General features: G+C 34.6%; 1 protein-coding gene across 12 annotated transcripts in view; it reads right to left on the reverse strand.

The window, feature by feature from the left end:
• Window positions 1-13,350: 13,350 nt before the first annotated feature.
• LOC130050200 (nucleolysin TIAR-like) overlaps window positions 13,351-25,133 on the reverse strand; it is a 77,036-nt gene continuing 65,253 nt past the window's right edge. For 7 of the 12 annotated variants that reach the window (XR_008798609.1, XR_008798615.1, XR_008798616.1 and 4 more), the window contains 7 exons: window positions 24,807-24,891; window positions 22,831-22,987; window positions 21,940-22,091; window positions 21,552-21,637; window positions 19,389-19,460; window positions 15,895-15,934; window positions 13,351-15,380 (listed from right to left, as the gene is read on the reverse strand). Coding sequence is in view for 4 of the 12 variants with exons in the window: in XM_056149426.1 (XP_056005401.1) it covers window positions 15,930-15,934; window positions 21,552-21,637; window positions 21,940-22,091; window positions 22,831-22,987; window positions 24,807-24,891 (485 nt within the window). In the remaining 8 variants the exon portion in view is untranslated. The remainder of the gene's footprint in view (window positions 15,381-15,894; window positions 15,935-19,388; window positions 19,461-21,551; window positions 21,638-21,939; window positions 22,092-22,830; window positions 22,988-24,806; window positions 24,892-25,133) is intronic. The other 5 variants (XM_056149427.1, XM_056149429.1, XM_056149426.1 and 2 more) reach the window with 3 other exon arrangements.

The following is a 25,133-nucleotide window of genomic DNA, read 5'->3' on the forward strand; positions in this document are numbered from 1 at the left end:
AAACGTGTAACAGACTGAGGACAATAGAAAATCATCTATATAGATATAGAAACGTGTATCAGACTGAGGACAATAGAAAATCATCTACAGATAGAGAAACGTGTATCAGACTGAGGACAATAGAAAGTCATCTACAGATAGAGAAACTTGTATCAGACAGAGGATAATAGAAAATCATCTATATAGATATAGAAACGTGTATCAGACTGAGGACAATAGAAAATCATCTATATAGATACAAAAACGTGTATCAGACTGAGGAAAATAGAAAATCCTCTATAGATATAAAAACGTGTATCAGACTGAGGACAATAGAAAATCCTCTATATAGATAAAGAAACGTGTATCAGACTGAGGACAATAGAAAGTCATCTACAGATAGAGAAACGTGTATCAGACTGAGGACAATAGAAAATCATCTATATAGATATAGAAACGTGTATCAGACTGAGGACAATAGAAAGTCATCTACAGATAGAGAAACGTGTATCAGACTGAGGACAATAGAAAATCATCTATATAGATATAGAAACGTGTATCAGACTGAGGACAATAGAAAGTCATCAACAGATAGAGAAACGTGTATCAGACTGAGGACAATAGAAAATCATCTATATAGATATAGAAACGTGTATCAGACTGAGGACAATAGAAAATCATCTATATAGATACAGAAACGTGTATCAGACTGAGGACAATAGAAAATCATCTATATAGATATAGAAACGTGTATCAGACTGAGGACAATAGAAAATCATCTATATAGATACAAAAACGTGTATCAGACTGAGGACAATAGAAAGTCATCTACAGATAGAGAAACGTGTATCAGACTGAGGACAATAGAAAATCCTCTATATAGATAAAGAAACGTGTATCAGACTGAGGACAATAGAAAATCATCTATATAGATATAGAAACGTGTATCAGACTGAGAACAATAGAAAATCCTCTATATAGATACAGAAACGTGTATCAGACTGAGGACAATAGAAAATCATCTATATAGATATAGAAACGTGTATCAGACTGAGGACAATAGAAAATCATCTACAGATAGAGAAACGTGGATCAGACTGAGGACAATAGAAAGTCATCTACAGATATAGAAACGTGTATCAGACAGAGGATAATAGAAAATCATCTATATAGATATAGAAACGTGTATCAGACTGAGGACAATAGAAAGTCATTTATAGATATAGAAACGTGTATCAGACTGAGGACAATAGAAAATCCTCTATATAGATATAGAAACGTGTATCAGACTGAGGACAATAGAAAATCATCTATATAGATATAGAAACGTGTATCAGACTGAGGATAATAGAAAATCATCTATATAGATATAGAAACGTGTATCAGACTGAGGACAATAGAAAATCATCTATATAGATATAGAAACGTGTATCAGACTGAGGACAATAGAAAGTCATCTACAGATAGAGAAACTTGTATCAGACAGAGGACAATAGAAAGTCATCTACAGATATAGAAACGTGTATCAGACTGAGGACAATAGAAAATCATCTATATAGATACAGAAACGTGTATCAGACTGAGGACAATAGAAAATCATCTATATAGATATAGAAACGTGTATCAGACTGAGGACAATAGAAAATCATCTATATAGATATAGAAACGTGTATCAGACTGAGGACAATAGAAAATCATCTACAGATAGAGAAACGTGGATCAGACTGAGGACAATAGAAAGTCATCTACAGATATAGAAACGTGTATCAGACAGAGGATAATAGAAAATCATCTATATAGATATAGAAACGTGTATCAGACTGAGGACAATAGAAAGTCATCAACAGATAGAGAAACGTGTATCAGACTGAGGACAATAGAAAATCATCTATATAGATATAGAAACGTGTATCAGACTGAGGACAATAGAAAATCATCTATATAGATATAGAAACGTGTATCAGACTGAGGACAATAGAAAATCATCTACAGATAGAGAAACGTGGATCAGACTGAGGACAATAGAAAGTCATCTACAGATATAGAAACGTGTATCAGACAGAGGATAATAGAAAATCATCTATATAGATATAGAAACGTGTATCAGACTGAGGACAATAGAAAGTCATCAACAGATAGAGAAACGTGTATCAGACTGAGGACAATAGAAAATCATCTATATAGATATAGAAACGTGTATCAGACTGAGGACAATAGAAAGTCATTTATAGATATAGAAACGTGTATCAGACTGAGGACAATAGAAAGTCATCAACAGATAGAGAAACGTGTATCAGACTGAGGACAATAGAAAATCATCTATATAGATATAGAAACGTGTATCAGACTGAGGACAATAGAAAATCATCTATATAGATATAGAAACGTGTATCAGACTGAGGACAATAGAAAGTCATCTACAGATAGAGAAACTTGTATCAGACAGAGGATAATAGAAAATCATCTATATAGATATAGAAACGTGTATCAGACTGAGGACAATAGAAAATCATCTATATAGATACAGAAACGTGTATCAGACTGAGGACAATAGAAAATCATCTATATAGATATAGAAACGTGTATCAGACTGAGGACAATAGAAAATCATCTATATAAATACAGAAACGTGTATCAGACTGAGGACAATAGAAAATCCTCTATATAGATATAGAAACGTGTATCAGACTGAGGACAATAGAAAATCATCTATATAGATATAGAAACGTGTATCAGACTGAGGACAATAGAAAGTCATCTACAGATAGAGAAACGTGTATCAGACTGAGGACAATAGAAAATCATCTATATAGATACAGAAACGTGTATCAGACTGAGGACAATAGAAAATCATCTATATAGATATAGAAACGTGTATCAGACTGAGGACAATAGAAAATCATCTATAGATACAGAAACGTGTATCAGACTGAGGACAATAGAAAATCCTCTATATAGATATAGAAACGTGTATCAGACTGAGGACAATAGAATGATAGATAACTTTATTGAATTTATTGCTCAGTGTAGTTACGTACTAAATATAATGAGTAAACTCAGGTAACCTAATGCAATTGGTTTTTGTCCGTCGTCGTCCGTCGTGCGTTAACAATTGAACATTTTTAACTTCTTCTTGATAACTACCATTCCAATTCTTTTCAAATTCGGTATGAAGCATCATTGGGACAAGGGGGACATAAATTGTAAATTTCAGGACTCCAGCACCCCTGGGGCTCTAGGGGTGGGGCAAAAACTGCCCAAAATTGACCAATTTTCAAAAATCTTCTTCTCAAGAACCACACATGTGTAAGAAAAACTAAATGCATGGTGATGTAGAGCAGGAAGGCCTCTACAAAATTTGTAAATTTCATGATCCCCGGGGTAGGGGTTCTGACCCCAGGGCGGGGCCAAACTTGTTATATAGTGTTTATGTGTAAAAACTTGAATAACATCTTCTTTATTGCTATTTATACTAAATTGAAACTAAATGGATAGAGCAGGTAGTCTTTTACCACAATTGTAAATTTGATGATCCCCAGAGTAAGGGTTCCGACCCCAGGGTAGGGCCAAACTTAGTATATAGTATTTATGTGTAAGTTATACTGTATAAAATCTAAATGCATACTTGCAGATGTTTTAATGTTAATACACCTTTTATTTAAAGCCTTTCATCAATGTATGCACTTTTGAGGGCAGTGAAGTTTTAAGAACACATCTTGTTTTATACTGTTGCTGAACATTAGAATTTAGCTTAGATATTCAGAACAGGAATTTTTTTCTAGATTTCATAGCCCATGGAAGTAGCGATACTTTTTCACTAGTATTCAGGTGACCGATAAGGCCTGTGGGCCTCTTGTTTAAAGTTCTATAGATACAAAAGAAAACTTGAGAAACCTTGAAAACAACAAAACATATTTGTAAAGAGATTCTATGTCTGTTCAGTTAAAAAAGGAGATTATTACTAGTGTTATCAACTGTTGGTTAACTATGGAACATGAATTACATTTAGTTTGCAACAAACATAACGTGCAACAAGTTAATGAAAACAAGAGGTACTGTGAGCAATGCTCACTAAGAATACCCCCCGCTTACCCCAATCTCCCAAAGGGTGTTGGTAATAGGTATAAACTACCTCTTTTCTGAGTGTAAAAAACAAATGGCATGACAAACCGAACCATATTGCTACTTCGATGTCCAGTGCGCATGACCTTTGACCCCAAAATCGATAGGGAACATTTTCATCCCATGGGTAGTCCATATGTATGATATGGTGGCTGTAGGTGGTAAGGATAACACTTTAGAGCCTGGAAACCATATTGCTACTTCAATGTCCAGTGCGCTTGACCTTTGACCTTTTGACCCCAAAATCGATAGGGAACATCTTCATTCCATGGGTAGTCCATATATATGATATGGTGACGGTAGGTGGAAAGGATAATGCTTTAGAGCCCGGAAACCATTGCGTCTACAGACGGACGGACGGACGGACGGACAGACAGACAGACAGACGGACAACCCGATTCCAGTATACCCCCCACAACTTGTTGCGGGGGTATAATAATAAAAATAGTGTGATTCCTTTAAATGAGTGCAGTTATTATATATGATACCTATGGAATTGTACACAGTATTTTGTACAACCGAAAATTGTGAATTATCTGTGTACAAATGGCAGAGAATGTTTTCTGTGGAAATGTTCAATGCATCCATCTCGATACATAGATAGAGAGTAGTTTTCCCTAGTGTCAGCTGAGATTCGGTTTGCCTGAATATTTGGACCCCTACGTGCACATTAATTGCTAGAACCATCCGAAGCTGAAAGTATATTTCCAGACATGAATTATAAAGGACTGCTCCGAGATTTGGTGAAGGCGTCAGTCCAAATATTCAACCGAACCGGATCTCAGTCGAGATTATAGTTTGCCCCTATTGACTTTCAGGTCACAATGTCAAGGTTGGACAAGTCAGCTAAATTTTCCTGGACAGTTAAGCAAAAATGGTACAATGGATGTCCTTAGAGAGTAGATGACCCCTATTGATTTTCAGGTCAACAGTCAAGTGTCAAACTGGACACAGTTAGATATTGTGTGCTCAATATATTGAGAACTCTAATTTTATTCAATACAAATCACGTCAAAGCACAAATCATGGGAGATCCTTTATCTATTTAATATTTCTACAAAGCCAGGAAATACTTGTCCAGTCACGTTTAAGACTTTGTACAATAATAAAAACCATAACAATATGTAACAACTAACTCTAATCTATGTCTTCTGTGTCGTCACCGCATCACCAATCTTTACCCAGAGTTATTGTTCCTTGCACTCACATGTCGACTTCTCAAGGGTGGTTCGAGATTCTTGTAAAAAGCTAAAAATGCTCAAATAAGATATGGTTTCACTTCAGTTGCAAAAACATACGTAAATAAAACAATATTAAGCAGATGTCAAGTGTTTTTGTGACACAATAAGCATTGAAATGTGTTGAAACGCGGATCATTTTGTTTGAATATAACATGCATCGTAATGGGAAATGAAAATCTACAATATATATTGCAAGCCCTTTTACTATTTATTCGAAAAATAAGATATCTCTTTCAATCTCTTTCATCTTATTCTAAAGAGATATCTCTTTAAAATGAGACATAACTCTTACTTTTAAGATGTCTCTCTAAAAAAGAGATATTTCTTTCACTAAGAGATGTCTCTTTCACTTAGAGAGATATCTCTTTCACTTAAAAAGACACCTCTTTCACCTAGAGGGATATCTCTTGTACTTTTAAAGATATCTCTTACCCTTAGAGAGATGTCTCTTTCACTTAGAGAGATATCTCTTATACTTTGAGAGATATCTATTTCAATTACAGAGATATCTCTTTCGCTTAGAGATATCTTTTTCACTTTGAGAGATATCTCGTTCACTTAAAGATATATCTCTTTTACTCTGAGAAATATTTCTTTTACTTTGAGAGAGATCTCCTTCACTTAAAGAGATATCTTTCTAAGAATTCCTAGAGAGATATCTCTCAAAGTATAAGAGATATCTCTTTAATCGTTGAAAAAGAGATACGTATCTCTCAAAGAGAAAGAGATATCTCTGTCCAATATTTTTACACTAGAAGAATTTTGATTGGTCAAAAGATTGGGTTACATCGTATCAATGATGATTCAACTGGGAGAAGTCATTATGATCACCGGGGGAAAATCTGTTTAATTTAAAGAGATATCTCTTTAAGTTAAAGCGATACATGTATATCTTTCTGAAAAAGAGATACGTATCTCTCAAAGAGAAAGAGATATCTCTGTCCAATATTTTTACACTAGAAGTATTTTGATTGGTCAAAAGATTGGGTTACATCATATCAATGATGATTCAACTGGGAGAAGTCATTATGATCACCGGGGGGAAAATCTGTTTAATTTAAAGAGATATCTCTTTAAGTTAAAGAGATACATGTATATCTTTCTGAAAAAGAGATACGTATCTCTCAAAGAGAAAGAGATATCTCTGTCCAATATTTTTACACTAGAAGTATTTTGATTGGTCAAAAGATTGGGTTACATCATATCAATGATGATTCAACTGGGAGAAGTCATTATGATCACCAGGGGAAAAATCTGTTTAATTTAAAGAGATATCTCTTTAAGTTAAAGAGATACATGTATATCTTTTTGAAAATTTAAAGAGATATATCTCTAACTTAAAGAGATCAATCTTTTAACATTGATAGAAAAAACATCTCTTTACGATAGAGATATTTCTCTTTGAAAAATATCTCTCTAGCTTTAAGAGATATCTCTTAAAGAGAAAGAGATATCTCCCTAGCGTAAAGATATATCTTTTTTAGTTAACGCGATATCTCTTTTGTTTAAAGATATATCTCTTTTGGTTAAACTTAAAGAAATATCTCTTTTTACATTGATAGAGAGATATCTCTTTGAGAGATATCTATCTAGCTTTAAGAGAAAGAGATATCTCCCTTGCGTATTTTAAGATATCTATTTTGTTTAAAAAGATATATTTTTTAATCTCCTAGCGTAAAAAGATACCGCTCTAACTTACAGCGATATCTCTTCAACCAATAGAGATATCTATGTAGTGTAAAGAGATATCTCTACAACCAATAGAGATATATATCTAGTGTAAAGAGATATCTCTACAACTAATAGAGATATCTATCTAGTGTAAAGAGATATCTCTACAACCAATAGAGATATCTATCTAGTGTAAAGAGATATATCTCTTATTCAAAGAGATATCTTAATATTTTACGAATGTATAGTCAAAGGGCTTGCAATGACAATAAGTTGCTTTCTGATATTTCATAAACTACATGTAGTTCTTAGTTTTATTTTTATTAACTATGAAACAGTGGATTTAGACACAGGAGATTGTCACAAATTGACCCTCTCTAATTTATACTTACAGTGTCAAATTAGAATAGATGGTGTCAAATCTTAATAAAACAAAATATTCGTGACGAGCCCCTGTGATTTACACGTGGAATAACACTGCTATTTTGTGACGTTGACAGAGGTATATGTATAATTATTTGAGTGCAAGGAACGATGACTGAGTAGAGAACTTAAAATATATACAAGCTGTTAAAAAATCAATTTCATAAATGTTTGAAATATGACTTCATCCACCGTAAATCAATTTCATAAACATTTGAAAATTAACTTCACCTAGTGTATACGTTTATGATATTGATTTTTAATAGCATACTTGTATACATTAAGCAAAATAGATTACAGAAAACTAAAAATCCGCATCATGGAGTGGAGAAAAGTGTCACGCTCATAGTTTAATTTCCCCCAATTTTTTACACTATCTATGACCAGAGCGTCAGTGGTAGAGATTGCTGGATCAACTGTCTCGTTATCGCCTAAATTTTCCGCTTATATACTACATATTGAGATATTATCATCAACCATCATATATATTGTAAATTCTCATGTACATCATTATGTGAACTTTATCTTGTACTTTAAAGGAGAAGGCTTATATAGGCGCTGCCTGCTGTCTAATCCTTATTATGTTATACATTATAAAATAATGTGTCGATAAATAAAGATCCCTGCTTGCTCAAAGGCCGTGCTCGCCGAGCATACATGTAGGCCTAAATTTTACAGACCTTCAAATGGTGACGTCTCCATATCAGTGAAAAATTCTCGTGCGGGACGTTAAACAGTGCAAAACCAAAACTATGAAACAGTACTCCCATCAATGACTTTGTGACATTGATCTTTGATCTACTTCTGAAAAAAACAAAAACTCGTGGTTTTTAGCTCACCTGAACTTCTCCAGTATCATAGGGCCAATTTTAACTAAACTTACCATAATGCACCCTTGATTAAAGGGGATTCAAGATTGTTCACACGAAGAGTCACGGCCTTACCAAAGAGGAGATAATTAAATATGGAGACATCTTTTAAAATATTTTACTCCAGAACCACTGGATCAAAATATACAAAACTTATGTGAAAGATTCCCTAGTTAGTGGAGAATCTAAATTGTTCAAATCATGCCCCCCCCCCCCCCGGAGTAGGATAGGGCTACAATAGTGGGTCAAAGTATATGGAAAAAAAACAACATTTTAAAATCTTCTCAAGAACAGCAAGGTCTTGATTAGTCCTATTAATATGATGTCCTATTAAAATGTAAGCATTCTCAGAAAATGCTTATTCAAGTGTGTTGAAATTGTGACCCCGGAGTTGGGTGGGGCCACAATAGAGAATCAAATTTTCACATGGAAATATATAATACATAGTCTTTAAAATTTCTTATAAATAGGTAAGCCATGAATAGTCGTGTTTATACAATGTAGGTAAGCAGCACTCTCAGGTAGTGCATTCAAAGTTGTTGAAATCAATGACTCTGGGGTAGAGTGGGGCCATAAGAGAGGATTAAAGTATATCATACAAGATTGCTACGCGTAGCCGTGTTCCCCGCTGCCGCAAAAAAGGTTGAAGCACACTTTTTAAGTCCCATAACTCCTGTAAAATTTATTTGTCAAATGGCGGCGCAATATGATTATCTTATGGTGACTTACAATCCTAATATTTTTTAACAAAATCCATTGAGCGGTTTCTGAGGAATTGAATCCACAAAGTGTTCCAATAGTGTAGCATGTACAAATTCAACAAAGTCCCATAACTCCTGCAAAATTTGTCGAATCAAAATGGCGGCACAGTATGACCAACAATCGGCAAACTTCTGCAGATTACGGTACCCTACATCTAGTTGGAATCGACCGAGTGTGCTACGGGAACTGTGTAAGTGAAGCTTGCGTAACGCGCCCTCTGGTGAGAGAATGCTCCTGCATGAGCTGACTAAGAATCCTACAAAATTTGAACAAAATCCATTGAGCAGTATCGTTGGAGTTGTGTCCACAATTTCAAGTGGGACGGACTGACAATCGGACACCGGCCTCTCGTATTGCGGCAGGAGACAAAAATCTTTAAAAATCTTCTCAAGAACAGCAGGGTAATGATTAGTCATATATGAATATGCAAGCACCCAAAGGTAGTGTACAATCCATGACCACGGGGAGAGGGGGCACAGTAGAGGAATAAAGATGATGATGGTGTAGATTTATAGTGCAGACTATCCAGTAGGGGCCTGCCACACTGACACTAGGTTTGTTGCGGCGAGGCGACGATGGTGGTCGACCCTCAGATCCCCTGGGGACGGAGACGGGTCTTCTTGAAGATCCGGGGATGGTTAGGTCATCCAGAAGGTGGTGGATGGGTCCATCTCTTCTTCCTCGAGTCGATCGCCCAAGGATCCCCACAGTATACCGTAGACCAGCCTCTGGAAACGACAAGTGAAAATGCCTGCCAGGGGATTAAGATCCTGGATTCATGTCTTCAAGTGTGAAGACATTTAAGGGGGGGGGGGGTGTAACGGTTAGCCAGGTTTGATCACTGGTGGCCAGATAGCTCAGTTGGTAAAGCACCGGACTAGTAATGCAGGAGTCCCGGTTAAGTAGATTTCCCCCTCTCCTCTACTACAGTTGGCCACCCCTGCACTGTAGAGACAAAAAGAATCTGTGTTATGTGTCTTCAAGGGTGAAGACAAATCAAAGGAGGAATGTAGAAGTTAGGGTTATACGGACCATGGTTTTCTGTGGTTAGTGCACCCGACTAGTGATTTAGGGAGTCCAGTTTCGAATCCCGGTCTGGTCCGTTGCATTTTCTCCCTTCCTGTTACATATGGATATATAGGAGGGGTTATCTTTTTAAAAACAGCAAGATCATGTTAGTCATATTGATTTTGATGTTTGAATTCAAGTTTTGTTAAATCACAAAGGACCATGCGGCTGTGTTGGGGTTAAAATGTCTTATTGAGATATATGAGTGGTATTCAAAGGCTGGTCCAAAACAAATTCAATAGGAGAGGGTTAAGGATGTATGCTACACCAGAGAAATTTGATGTAGATGAAAAGTGGAGGATATGTACAACAATATTTTGAAGTTGAAAATTTTCAAATTTACTTTATTTTGTCAAAAAATAGTTTTAGTAGAAGGTAATCTGAAATTTTTTTTAAAACCCCTGCTGGACTCGAACCTGCGATCTATAATTCAGCAGTCGGTATTCTAACCTACTCGGTTTGGTATCTAAATGGAAAAGGAAAAGTCAAATATTGCTGATATCGATTTTTTCATCCATGTTTTTAAAGGAAGTCAGCCATTATGACGATGTAGAGTACTACCTTTAAGAATCATACTTTCAGTTACTACATAGGCCAAGTCGTTTCGACTGCGGGGAGGGGGGCTTGTCTTTTCCAGGTGGTGGTAGGGGATTATTAGGGGGCTCCTCGGAAAAGCCTCTATTAAAAGAAGAAGGCGATTATGTAAATATTAGTAGTTTAATTGGAATGAAAATTGACCAATAGAGTGTAAATTCAGAAACCTAGTTCAACTTACTAGTCTACTTGTTAAGATTTTAATTTAAGAATTTCTAACTGCATTTGAGATTCCGATTTAAAGATTGATATGCCTTGGATATAAAAATACGACACACTACCTCAGTCTTGTATCATGGAGATAATCATTTTCAAACGTTACTTTCATTTATATACGATTAAAGGAAAAATATTGAAACGTATGTTAAAGTTTATATTCATCGATAGAGGTCCCAATGTTGTTGTATATCACTCCATACTACATCCAGAGGGCGGGTTCATACACCACTCCATTCCGATGTTTTTGGGTTGATTTTTTTTTTTACTACAGGAATAACGCTTCATTTTCAATTATGAATTTATTATCTTTTTGTATGAAGGCATTAGCATTTATTTCGAACATCTGTGAATGGTTTTGTGATTTAGTATTTTTCTCGATTATTCAATAGCTTCAGCTTGGTAACCATGTCACATGAGTTAATGATGGAATAAATAACTGCATATATAGATGTTTTTACTAGATACACGTGGTTTGTTGACCTTGAACTTATCAAGAGTGTGATTACATACACTTATAAACGTATCCACTAGTTAAAAAGAAAACATACCAAATTTAACAATTACGTTTTTTGTGTGTGTTTCTGCTCTGCGTTTCATTTATTAAATTCTGTATTTCATTACCAGTCAAATCAGTGGACCTCGCCATTACATAACAAAGTTTGTGACTTGCGTAGCCAATGAAAATAGGGCAGACTATTGCCCGGTCAATAGTAAACCACAAGTGTGAAAGTTGGTTTAACAGTTAAATGTTGGTTCTAAATTACATTATTTTTATGATTATTTTATAAACCTGACAATATTTCCTGTTCTTACTGGTTTTCTTTGACAAGTTGTGTACTAATTAAATCTCATGCAAATCATGCAGGTAGTGTAATAAATTATGTTCTATTAAAAAAAAAACAAGAGGCCCATGGGCCACATCGCTCACCCGAGTCCATATCAGAAGACTTTCCATATATATTTGCATGTAAAACCGTAGTCCCTATTATGGCCCCAACCTACCCCTGGAGGCCATGGTTTTTGCAAACTTGAATCTACACTATGTCAGAAAGCTTTCATGTAAATGTGAACTTCTTTGGCCCAATGGTTTTTGAAAAGATTTTTCCTATATATTTGTATGTAAAACTTTGATCCCCTATTGTGGCCCCATCCGACTCCCGAGGGCCATCATTTTAACAAACTTGAATCTGCACTATATCAGGAATCTTTCATGTAAATATCCGCTTTTCTGGCTCAGTGGTTCTGGAGAAGAAGATTTTTCAAGATTCTCCCTATATATTTGTATGTAAAACTTTGATCCCCTATTGTGGCCCCATCCGACCCCCGGGGGCCATGATTTTAACAAACCTGAATCTGCACTATATCAGAAAGCTTTCATATAAATCTCAGCTTTTCTGGCTCAGTGGTTCTTGAGAAGATTTTTCCTATATATTTGCATGTAAAACTTTGATCCCCCTTGTGGCCCCATCCTACCCCCCGGGGGCCATGATTTTAACAAACTTGAATCTGCATTATATCAGGAAGCTTACATATAAATATCAGCTTTTCTGGCTCAGTGGTTCTTGAGAGGAAGATTTTTCCTATATATTTGTATGTAAAACTTTGATCCCCCCTTGTGGCCCCATCTGACCCGGGCCATGATTTTAACGAACTTGAATCTGCACTATGTCAGAAAGCTTTCATGTAAATATCAGCTTTTCTGGCTCAGTGGTTCTTGAGAAGATTTTTCCTATATATTTGTATGTAAAACTTTGATCCCCTATTGTGGCCCCATCCGACTCCCGGGGGCCATGATTTTAACAATTTAGAATCTGCACTACCTAATAAAGCTTATCTATAAATTTCATCTTTTCTGGCCCAGTGGTTCTTGTTGAGAAGATTTTTTAATGAACTTACTCTATTTTTACCTTTTCTTGATTATCTCCACTTGGAAGGTGGCCTGGCCCTTTATTTTAACAATTTAGAATTCCCTTTACCTAAGGAGGCTTTGTGCCAACTTTGGTTGAAATTGGCCCAGTGGTTTTTGAGAAGAAGTCAAAAATGTTAAAAGTTTACAGACAGATGGACGGACGCTGGAATACGGGTGATCAGAAAAGCTCACTTGAGCTTTTAGCTCAGGTGAGTTAAAAAGGGTGTGTGTGTGTGTGTGTGTTAAATATTGAGCAGACAAGACTTGGACTGACAAACCAACTGACAGGTGCAAAATAATGTGCCCAATCGTTTTTTCAAAAGGGACTATAAAACGGTTTGAAAATCAAAACGTCACAAACCCATCAATGTTGTATCATGTATAATAATACGTCCTCTTGTTCCACAAATACATCATAAACTGTGATCAAACTGTTGTCATGACACAAGTGCAGGTGAATGTTTTCGTATTCCACACACCACAACAAACACAGTTTGGATGATGGTTGTTTTTATTCATGTTACGATGATTACAGCAGGTCACGTGACATAAGACAATGATGACGTGTGCACCTGGCCGTGTTCACATCCACAATGGTATAAGCTTAAGGCATTGTCTGACATTAAACTGCCATATCTACGATGGTACGTACAATTTACATGGAATACATAAATATGCATAACTTTAGACTATAGGACCAGGTGTATCATCTCCCCAACTTACAAAACTGGATTGTAAACACAGCGATATGCACAAACCATTTCACATCACCTTAACAAATAAAATCATTTTTAAAAAAAAAAATTCTTTGTATTTCTGCCTGAAATGCTGTATAAAAATATAAATTTTTTGTAACATTTCAAAACCTAAAACATTCAAAATGACCCTATCCTGACATCTTATTGCATGATCTACACTAGACAAACACAAGGTGACAACTTCCAAGGTGGAACAAGGGGTAAAATCCTGACTCTGGTACATAATCTAACAGGTTAAATAAATTATCTTTACACGTAATGTACACGAATCATGGACAATAAAAACCCAATATACACTTCACATCATAATGATCTACTCTGTGACACGATGATGAACGATACACAGAATGGGTAGAGAAATGACATATATTCTTCTCTGACTACAACTATGAGAACTCTGAAGCTACAATGATTTATTTACAAGGCCTAAATTTCCCTCCACATCCATGAAACATAAAAGATGCTACTTTTCTCCCCAGAGGGGGGGCTTTTCTAACTTGAGACATGTTTACACAATCATTCTTACATTTTCCCCTGGAACTATCTGGAATGCAATTACTCCTCAATTATGCAAATAACTGTACATACATCTACCAGAGTTCTTTTAACAGTGTTTAGATTATCTCACTATACAAAACGAGAGGTCAAAAGTTTTGAGTTGGCACTGTCAAAAATATTTTTCATTTTCTACTTCTTTAAAAATACCATAACAAGTACCCAAATTCACTTCTTACTGAAAATAAAGAAAATATTGCTCTGTTTCTTGAAATATTTCTATTGTAGGAAAAGCAACTTAAAATGTAAACCTGAACACAACAGAACTAATACAAGACATTAATACTATCACTGCGTTGGGTCGTATTAAAAATACTTCTTGGATTGAGCATGACTGAAATTTATATAAATTCATTTCTAAAGCTAAATTATCATAAAGTCTCTCACAAAAATTGATGTCCAGTAAAGAATTTTAAAAAATGTACACTAACATTTCATCACTGCTCTAATAGACGACCTAGCAACTACTATAAGTCATATACCTTTTCAATATCTTAAATTTTAGATCCAAATTTAATGACTGAAGTGACTTTAATACAAAAAGTTTTCATTACAAATGGGGAAAAAATATATCTTTGAAAAAAAAAACTATTTTATATTCTTTTGTCATATATTGTATAACACAGAAACTTAACAGTTTTCATTTATATACAGGTATTTAAAAAAAAAAAAAACCTAAACAAAACAAAACGAAAGGGAAAAAATAACCATTGAAGTTAAAACAATGCCAAGGAGTAATAAATACCTAATAGATTGATGGAGAAACAGCCAGTGTGCCCTCATTCATACTAAAACCTGTGAGTTTTTTTTTTCCTAACTTGTGCATTACTTTACCATTATCCTCCCAAAATGTCTACAGTTAACATAATCCAGACGATGCAGTAACAGTTTCTGTTTGAATCTTTTCGTTGTATGTCTGTAAAAATGGCCACCATGACACAAACTCCATTTCCTCAACATGAGCAAATTGGGTGTGACCCAGATTACACAACAGACAATAATCTAGGTCTGTAATTTGTAGACGCAACCAACCATTATCAAATATTTACAAGTCATTATTTCTGTACAGGATTTTTTTTTTCATCATTTAAAATGATTTCTACATGGAGGGTGTTCATCTCCTAGGATACCAGGAACGCACCAATCACATTCTTACAAATAAAACTGTCCTGTTTATAACAGCCAAAGATGTTTGGAGCTTGCTATGATCCTGAAAAACAAATTGAAAGAAAAGACATTTTAAAAATCAACTACATGAGAGCATGTCATGCATTATAAATTTTCATATGCTGTAGGATATCCTTATGTACCTCACTGTTCAGATCGCAGGTGAGATTTATCCTGTCTTGTTTGATCTGATTTTTCGCACCTGTCACTGATCAAACTCAGCACATCAATTTACTATTCGTAGTTACCATAATTTTATTTCATTTTTATACTCCCTTTTCTGTGTGTGTGTGTATAAAATGCAAGCTCAAATGATATATAAAAATTTAATTATTGATTAAAAAATAAATCATTTTATGTGTGTTAACAGTCTTGTTTGTGACGTGTTCGATCAATTTCTGCTAAAACATACATTTATGCATAGCCACGTCATCACTTTCAGAGGATACCGATACAGAATCAGAAACCCAGAGTGTGACGATCCGGAAAGTCGGATCATATTCCGTGAAGTCTACAGTATCTAGACAAATGATGGGAATGTCAAAAGAAAAACTTACTTAATGATATGCAGCTGGCTTTTCCCATCATGCTTTCACTCTACAAAATGAAATTGACACATACATAATTGATATTACCCACCACTACATATACATGTAATACATTAATCTGAGGAAACAGAAGACAATCTGATGGCATATATCCCTTCCTTTCATAAAAATGTGACAGAATTTCTCCCTTTTAGACACCCTTGTTCCTCAACACTGTACTAGAATAACTGTGTACAGTTACTATAGCAATCAGGGTTACATTTTTAGAATCCTTAATGTACCATAGTTTTTAGTTTGTACCCAATCTTCAGAATGTCTACCAGTCTTTGAGAAAGACATCAGATTAACAGACCTGACTGGTAAAATGCATACCTTTCATTCCTTCAATGCTAAGTTGTCTAAATTGAATGTGTTATGACAAACTGTCCCATATATTAGATAAGCTCTAACTTACTTCCCCTGTATAAACATACAGTACAATTTCATGGAGAAATTGTCTTAAATCCTCCTTCTTCATAATTTTTTTTTTATGTTAGGCTAATCAGCCATCAATTTACATTAGTGTCACAGGCTTTTCTAACTAAATTACATCACAATTTGCCTTTTCTGGCACAAGTTCTGTTATTTCCCAAAGGAAATCCAAATAGAGTTTAATTTTAGTCTGCAGCTGCTACATGTATGTCCCCCCCTCCTCGGTAATTTCTGGTCCCATTCCCACAACACCCTACCCTGTGTAAATCAATCCCAATTTGTTCTCAGTGCTCAATGCACAAAAAATATAACCAGTCCTCCTAATTGTCAACTAATACAATTATCCATTGCCCAAATTTTATTTGTTTTCTTCTTGTGCACATTCCCATGTTTAAGTAAAGAAAGCAACAAAGTGCAGAACCATCAAAAGATTGGGTACTTATGATAGTGGATTAAACTTCTTATCCCTACCTAAGCATGCCTCTAAACTACGGTACAGTTTTCTGAAGAAATTACAAATTTTAAAAGATTAATTAAATAATATACAAAAGAAATCGGGGGGACTACGTTACAACCCACTATGAAAAAATTATTTTGAAAAATAAATTTCAAAGTGCAGCTCAATCCAATGTGAAATTTTTCTTTGTCGGGAACAGGTGTGGAAATATATTAAATAATACACATCAGGCCTAGTGTGTAGTGAAATTTGTCTCCACAATCGCTTTGTGTTAAACCACAACAGAGGCCATAAATATATCATTTTACAATAAACTTACATGTAATGTTTCAGAAGTATCCATGTAAATTTAGATTTTGAAAAACTTTTCGTACTTCGGAATCAGCAAGAACCATAGAAGCCTGGTCTGCTTTCTCACATATGATTGGGTGAATTTGGTGTTTTGACATTGTTATGTCGTGTTGATACTATTTTCCTACATCATTGAAATATTAAACATTTTCGGAAGAATAGCTTTTAGAATGTAAATATATAAAGTACAGTGTAGGTCATTTATATACCGAGTGTTCTGAAATGATAAATAAAGCAGCTCTTTTACTTGATACAATTTCACACTATTTGAATATCTGACAGTGAATATGAAATTATCAATGTTTTTTTACAAATTTTTTCTTCTTTTGCTATGATAAAAGTTATAAAGCTGTTTACTGAAAGCTCCAGAAGTCATGCCATTGCAATATCTCTCGAGATGTACATGTCGTTACAAGCCACGTTCCACTTTGCTTTACAAACACTTTTCTTTAAGCAGGTCACAATTATCAGTGACGGTAATTGTTTCATACTTTTCTTGTTAGATTCACGTCGAGATGACATTTTTTTTAATTTCAGATAAATATATATCATTATTACAGTAACTTGATCCGAAGAGTCAGATCATGTCGAGTTGACAGGCGCGGATCATCAGATCACACGAGACATGAAGCGTCGAGTTTGATCTGATGATCCGCGCCTGTCAACGAGACATATGATCCAACTCTTCTCATCAAGTTACTGTAGTAATGATAAATTTATTATATACCCTCTTATGCATTTTAAATCCACATTTATAAGATACTAAATGCAATCCAATTTATCAAAAATACAGACATACAGTGAAATTATATTTTGTATATTTTCGACAAAAAACGTTGTGTTGATGCATTGTGACGTTATTAGTTTTAGAGGATACTGATACCGAATCAAAAAACCACAGTGTGGTGATCCAAAAAACCGGATCACACTCTGTGAAATCCAAAGTATCAAAAAACGAAACATTGATGGGTATATAATAATGTTATCATTTAAGTGAGTTTAAGAAACAGCTGAAAATGGTGCCATGTATTGAAGGGGTAGGGGTTTGCAGTGGTCTAATCATGCAAAATCCGTAAACCTCCACCAAGGCTCCCCAAAGCTAATTCCAATATGATACATCTACTGCAGTTTAAACGGATGCAGTACATGTATCAATAAATCGATGATTCAAAATCGTTTGAAGAATTCAAAACCAACTGTCAAAGTGTATTACATGTATTATTCAAAGTGCACTTAATAATATTATTCTTTTAAACACACTTTGAAATATTTTTTTTTTTCAAACTGCATTGAGCTACATGTAGATCTAATTTTTGGTGCACTTTAAAAGAAAATTGAAAGTACAATGTTTATCAGAGTGGGTTGTAATGGAGCTATCTCTGTTCCTTCAATCAAAGCTCAGAAATTAATGGAAAATAGGATCAAACTGCTAAACAATGGATTTACTTTGAAGTTTTACACATCTATGAACACCTAACGTTGGTGCTTTAGCTTTCCAGAATCTGTTAAAATGTCAACAAATTCTTCAAGAATTGGAACTACAGAGTAGTTCATTATGTCCAACAGATAATGCTCTTTCTGTCCAACATATACAAATCCTCACACATATCAGTGTCTACACGTTTACTTATATTTTGTCAATGGATGAGTTGGTTAAACATATTATTTAGACATAAAACATACATATCATACTGTGGGTGTTTAGGTGATAAAAAGAAGGAAGCATGCAGATGCAAAGTTTGATACATTTTCTGGAATTTGAAGCATATGATAGACTTGCAATAAATTTTTACTAATCTAATCTGCTATTTCTCTGGCTACATGTACAAGCAGTTGAAGATTGTTAAACTGGTTTAACATAAAATCAGGATATTATTTCAGTCTGATTCGTGGTTAAACTACCACAAGAGCATTTCTGTGAACTTAACAAAATAAAATAAATGTAATGCATCAATATTTCTCATTTACTTCAGAAACTGAAACCCTTTTATCAACATCCCCCCCCCCCCCCCCCTAAATTTCCATATAGTCATCCCATATATGATATTTTGTATTGATTTCTGACTTTCTTCAAAATTCCTTAAATAAAATCCTCCAGAGAAATAGACTGCAATAAAATTCAAAATTTCATAAATTTTTTAAAATACTGTGACCAAAGAAAAAATACAATAAAAACAATTTGAAAAAAATTTAAAAAGTTGGTTGAAATGTTAGACCAACTCACCCCTGGCATGTTGATTGACAGGTGTTCAGGGGCTGGACTTGACATAACTTAATGCCATCACACTACCGAGCCCTATATATGTAGGAGACATACCAGTATTAAATAGCCCAGGGCGACCAGACCTCACATACAACACTATATATAACTAATATAAATGACAGAGACGATCCCCCTCCCCCATCAAAGCTGTTCTCTTTCACCCCCTAGTAAACTACCAATGAAGTTTTACTTGGGTGTAATTTTGGACATCAAAAGCTGGTCTTGCAAGGTTTACTTTCATTTTTCCCTATAGTCCTGAAAAAAGTTTCATTTTCTTCTACATTCAGCTTAAAACTCGAGCATCCAAAAGTATCTAACTGGTTTAGTTCAAATTGACATTGTCACTGAATATCTCTAGACGTAAATCATTAACTTTTGGGTTTCAAGTTAAATAAAACTTCAAATTCATTTTCACGCAATTTTCCAAAAGCCAATGATAAAAGAATGAAGAAGATTTATGAAGAAAATTTGTTATGTGATAATTTCATTTCTAAAAAAAAAAAATTCAAATAAAAATAAGATTCTATTTTACAAACTCTCCCAAAATACAATTGACCCCATTTTGTCCGATTTATTTTCAAAGATCTCTAAAATAATAAAATTATCTCCCGTGTACGTCACTTTTAAAATCAGTCAGGCATATTTAACTTTACCAATTCCTCACAATGTTCCCTCTCTTTCTCTTTTACTTTTGAGATGTTGTTATGAAGTGGTCGCCCAGTGTTAATATACTAACAGCAAACATCACAATATAATGTGAAAGGGTAAAACAAACACTCACTCATGCCCCTTGTATAACAGTATACATAACATATTGTGCCATACATGTAGATGGGGCAACCAAAATCATCCACAACATAATACATGCTGAGGCTCTCTTGTTAATTGCTAATAGACCTTACTCTGACATTAAAATATACAAATAAATATCATTACAAAAAATCCCTTCAACAGGGTTTGACACCAACGCTAGTCCGGTGGCCAGTAAATTTTGCCCCGGACTATCATCAGTTACGAGTAGTCCGGTGTACTGCTGAAAAATTTAAAACCTAATGGAATGGACTAATGTCTAATTTTGAACACAATCACATCAATTCTGCCCTTAAAAATAATGTAAAACTGCAATTCAAGCGTACAATCTACACCCAAAACGTCATGGTTTGAAAAATAAATTGGGTAAAATCAGAGGCTAAAATGAGTTTATTAGGTAATTTTGCAACAAAAATGTAGGATTTTGCTTCTAGACTTTGAAAATATTCCGTGGTAGCCCCCCCCCCCCCCATCCCCCCCATTATTTGGGGGAAAGCCCCATCCCGCAATGCCCCCAACCCATGTTGCTCGGCCGACTACTTCTGGCAGCCGGACTGGCTACTGACCCAGCAGGACTAGTTAATTACAGAGTCCTTTGGATTACTGTGGTGAAAAAGTTTGTGTCAAACACTGCTTCAATTCACTTTCCAGCAAATAAACTGATTTTTACGGCATGTTTTCTGTTGTGGATGAAATTGCTTTAAGCAACTACAAATTTTGAAAAATCATTTCTTTCATTAAGTCAAATATAAGTATTTGAAGATAGAAAAGAATTTCTATACAATATATGTAAATATTGAAAATATTAATCTAAAGAAATATTGATGTGCAGATTTAAGAACTTTAAAAAAACCAAAACAGGCATTTGCTCTGCAACCAAATTAGAAAAAGAGAAAAAAATATATCACAATTTAGAACTATAAAAGGTGATAAAAAGAGAGGAAAAAATCTGATTATTTCATCTGAGAAAAAAGAGTCATAATTGTTCAATAGGTAAGATTTCATCTATATATACAATTTACATGTGTGAGTGCGATTAATTTTGGTATAAAAGAAACAAAATTCTTGATTAATATAAAACAATCCGTGTACTTTAAAAAGATCTTGAATATACAGCTGATGAAAAGAATTTTCTCTGAAAGAGTCACACAAACATTGCTTCATACATGTATATATATATTTTTTAAAATAATTTCTTTGGTGGAAAATTCTTTTCATGTGACTCTACTTCAAGTGTTTATTGGACAATCTAGCCAAAACCCATAACTCAAAAGACATGCATATACACAGCAAGCACTTAGCAGCCATTTTTACCTTGCTGCATGGGATATCCCATCATACCTCCCTGTCCAGGAAACTGCTGCTGACTTCCTGGTGGGACCATTCCATAAGGTTGCATTCTACAACAAAACAGTGACAAAATTCTTAAAAAACTTATGGCTTTAAAAATCAAATATTGTAGAAATATTGTGCTAATATGCACATCATACAGACAATATAGACAAACATAGCACTAACTTTAAAAAAAAAATTAAAAATGAGAAAAGCTCATTTCAACTTTCTGCTCATGTGACCTATGGTAAATGTGTTCTTTTTGATAAAACAATTTGCTGCTGTTGGACAGTATAATTGGTTCACTGAGCCATCACTCTGGCCACATCTGTTATCCAAAACTGAAGATCACAAGATAATTTGTACTCACCCCTGCATCTGGTATCCGCCATTGCCATAGCCATATCCCTGGGGCATGTACTGCTGCTGGGGCACATAGGAGGGGTAAGCTGCTGGGTAACCATAGCCCATGTTGTAGTACTGTCCCCCGTACTGGGAGGGGGGCTGGGACGCAGACTGAGACTGAAAGATCATGGTCATTGCATATTATCATTTAATAACACTTTTTTTTTTTAAAACGAATGTTTACAGAGCAAACGTGTAAAGGTGATCTGAATGTGTATATAAAGTCAATTTGTGTCACTTTCCCTTGGTTAAAAAAGATGACTGTAACATCACTAACCAGAATTTCACAAAGATAATTTTCTTCCTGGTGTAGTGTTAGAGTGAATAAGAAATGCTCCACTGAGAAAAATTTCCACACAGTTTTATAAAATGTCATTCTCATCAATCTAAATGTGTTCATACATTTTGTTTGCCAGAAATAGACATCTACTTCCTTGTTGAGAAATAGAGCATTGAAAATTATGTGTGTTTTTCCCTATCATATGGAGTCTAAAATTATCACCGTTTCATACACGAAATTTACACAGCTTTAGATAAGTTCATCATTTAGGTATATCAAGGGATCCACAGAAAATTATTCCAGAACTTGTCTCCTTTTATGACCCATTGCAATAACCTGGAATTTCCCACAAGCTTCTGCCTTCATGCAAGAAATGTTTTACGAGACATTGTGTGAGAATTCAGCTGTTTTATGTGATGCAAACAGAAATCCCAGACTGATATCAAACTATAAAAACAATTACAATAAAACAATTCACTGATCCATGTTAATCAGCAGGTATAGAAGAATTGGGATTGACCAGAGTGGGTGGTAGGGGAAGAGAAGTTGTTGGTTGGTTAGGTGAGAGTTCCCTACCATTTGTGAGGGGGATCCTGCCCCACCTCCTCCTCCTCCTCCAGATTGGTTTGGATCGTTAGACTCTTTCCCCCAGGAGCACTTTACCATGTTTTCTCCTATGACTGTCCCATTCACTCCACAGATGGCCTTTGTCGCGGATTCTTTGTTGGAAAACCTGCCAAAAGAAAAATACATTTTTTAAAAAAAACCAACTCGATATCTGTACATGATGAAAGATAAATTGATGGTACAGTGAAACCTGTCAAATCTGAATGCTCTGGGAGAAGGTTGGAATATACAGTGAAGTGTACTGCACAGGTGTCAGATCAAACAGTTTTGAATGAAGTACCAATTTATTTCAGGTTGTCTATTTTTCTGTGTTCCAGTTTCTGGACAACAAAATATTCTTTATGTGTATTCATTGCTTGCTCATAATTGATACCCCCAAAAATGGATCAACAGCTTTGTTTATACAACAAGAAATGTATTCATTAGTATATATATATATACTCATGAGCATATTTGCTCTCGAGTGCAAAAAGTAAATTTTCTATGCATTTCCGTGTGATTTTAAGTAATATGAGTAAACCAGTGTATATTCTATTACTCTACTCATTTTATCAGAATGGCTTCATTAAGGAGAAAGAGAATTCTTCCATGTTTTAGACATTGGAATTAGTCAGATGCTTCCATGAATGCGAAATTAGAAGAGAAACCATCCCTTTGTCGCTCCATGACATACCTCACTTTTCTGACATCATTTTTTTCTTTTTCTGTAAGGTCATTTTTGATAGAACTCGTGATACTTCTTAGGAGAAGAATATGTGATGATGCAATAAATAAATGCAATTACCATTGATATTGCTACAATGATGATATCAGAAAATTTGCTTCTGCTCATGCAAGTATACAGATCTGCACCTATCCAAGACTTGGTGCAAATTTGCTTACACGAGTATTTTTTTTTTTTTTTTAATTTTTTTTTTTTAGATATATGCAAATACATTAACACAGATTTCTTACACAAGTAGGTAAAAATTTTTGCATATGAGTACAACTCAATGTATAAACAAGGCTATATGCTGAACTGTTGAGTTTATTTTCTCTACAGGAGAGACAAAAAAAAAAAATAGTTTTCTGTGTCATCTCTCTGTTCAAAAGACTACACCATTAAACTATACCAAGGTAGCTTTCATGTCTGGTGTTGTTGCATTACTTGTGGCAGACATTCTGTGATCTCGGTGCTCTATTGATGCGATACTAATCGACATTGTTAACTAAAAACAGATACTTTGATAGAGCTATGTACTGTTTTAAACTTGAGCTATCTTAATAACAGACAGATTCATGATCTGAGAACATTAATGAACATCTCATTGTGGCCATTGTACAACATCTGATATATCTAAAACTTCACTTCAAAATTAAAAAAAAAAAATTGTATTGGAATTTCTGTGAAGGCTGGTCTTTGTCTAGGATGTGGTTAGGAATTAATGAGGAAAGATCAATGGTTGCCTAGAAAAAGCCTTTGTAATGTGCAAGAACTTTCAAACAATCCATATCCTAGATTAAACTAATTGAAATATACAACACCTTTGTACTGAAATCCATCACAGGAAATATTTCTTCATCATTGATTTTTGCGATTCACAATGAATTGATGATTCCTTGTATGTATTGTAGAAAATGTTTGATAAACTTGAAAAAATTACAATAAAATTAATGAAAAAAAAAACTTGGTGTGTCAATATACCAATATTTTCCTAAAATGGTATTTCTTTATGAATTATCAATCTCTGGACTAAAATATTGCCCCTTTCTCAAGCTCTGAAAACACCTTTACCTGACTGAGATTTTGCTGACATTAGATTTTGCTCTACATTCTATTATTAGGTGAAAATTACAAAGCAATATCAGTTCGCCACAGTTATAATGAAAAAGTGCATTTTAGATACATTGTATTTGCAATATTTCTACTGCCCACAATAGCTCACCTGATGAATGCATAACCCTTTTCCTTAAACACTCGGATTTCTTGAATAGTTCCATAGGTGTTAAATGCACTTTTTATTGCCTCTTCTGCAAAATATCAAGAAACACACTTATTGGATGAAAGCATTGTTATGCCCACCATTTATACTTTGGGCTAAAACAGCAACAAAATAAGGCACTGAGTGCATTTTAAAATCCCCATTGAATTCTGAGAGGATACATTTTTGTATTGTTGCTGAATAGTGATAAAAAAAAAATATGCATCAATAACATCACGTAAATAAATACAACAGTGACCTGAGACTGCAATTCATCTCTTAAAACCCCAG

This window comes from Ostrea edulis, chromosome 9 (genome assembly GCF_947568905.1).
Source record: "Ostrea edulis chromosome 9, xbOstEdul1.1, whole genome shotgun sequence".
Taxonomy (NCBI): Eukaryota; Metazoa; Mollusca; class Bivalvia; order Ostreida; family Ostreidae; genus Ostrea; species Ostrea edulis.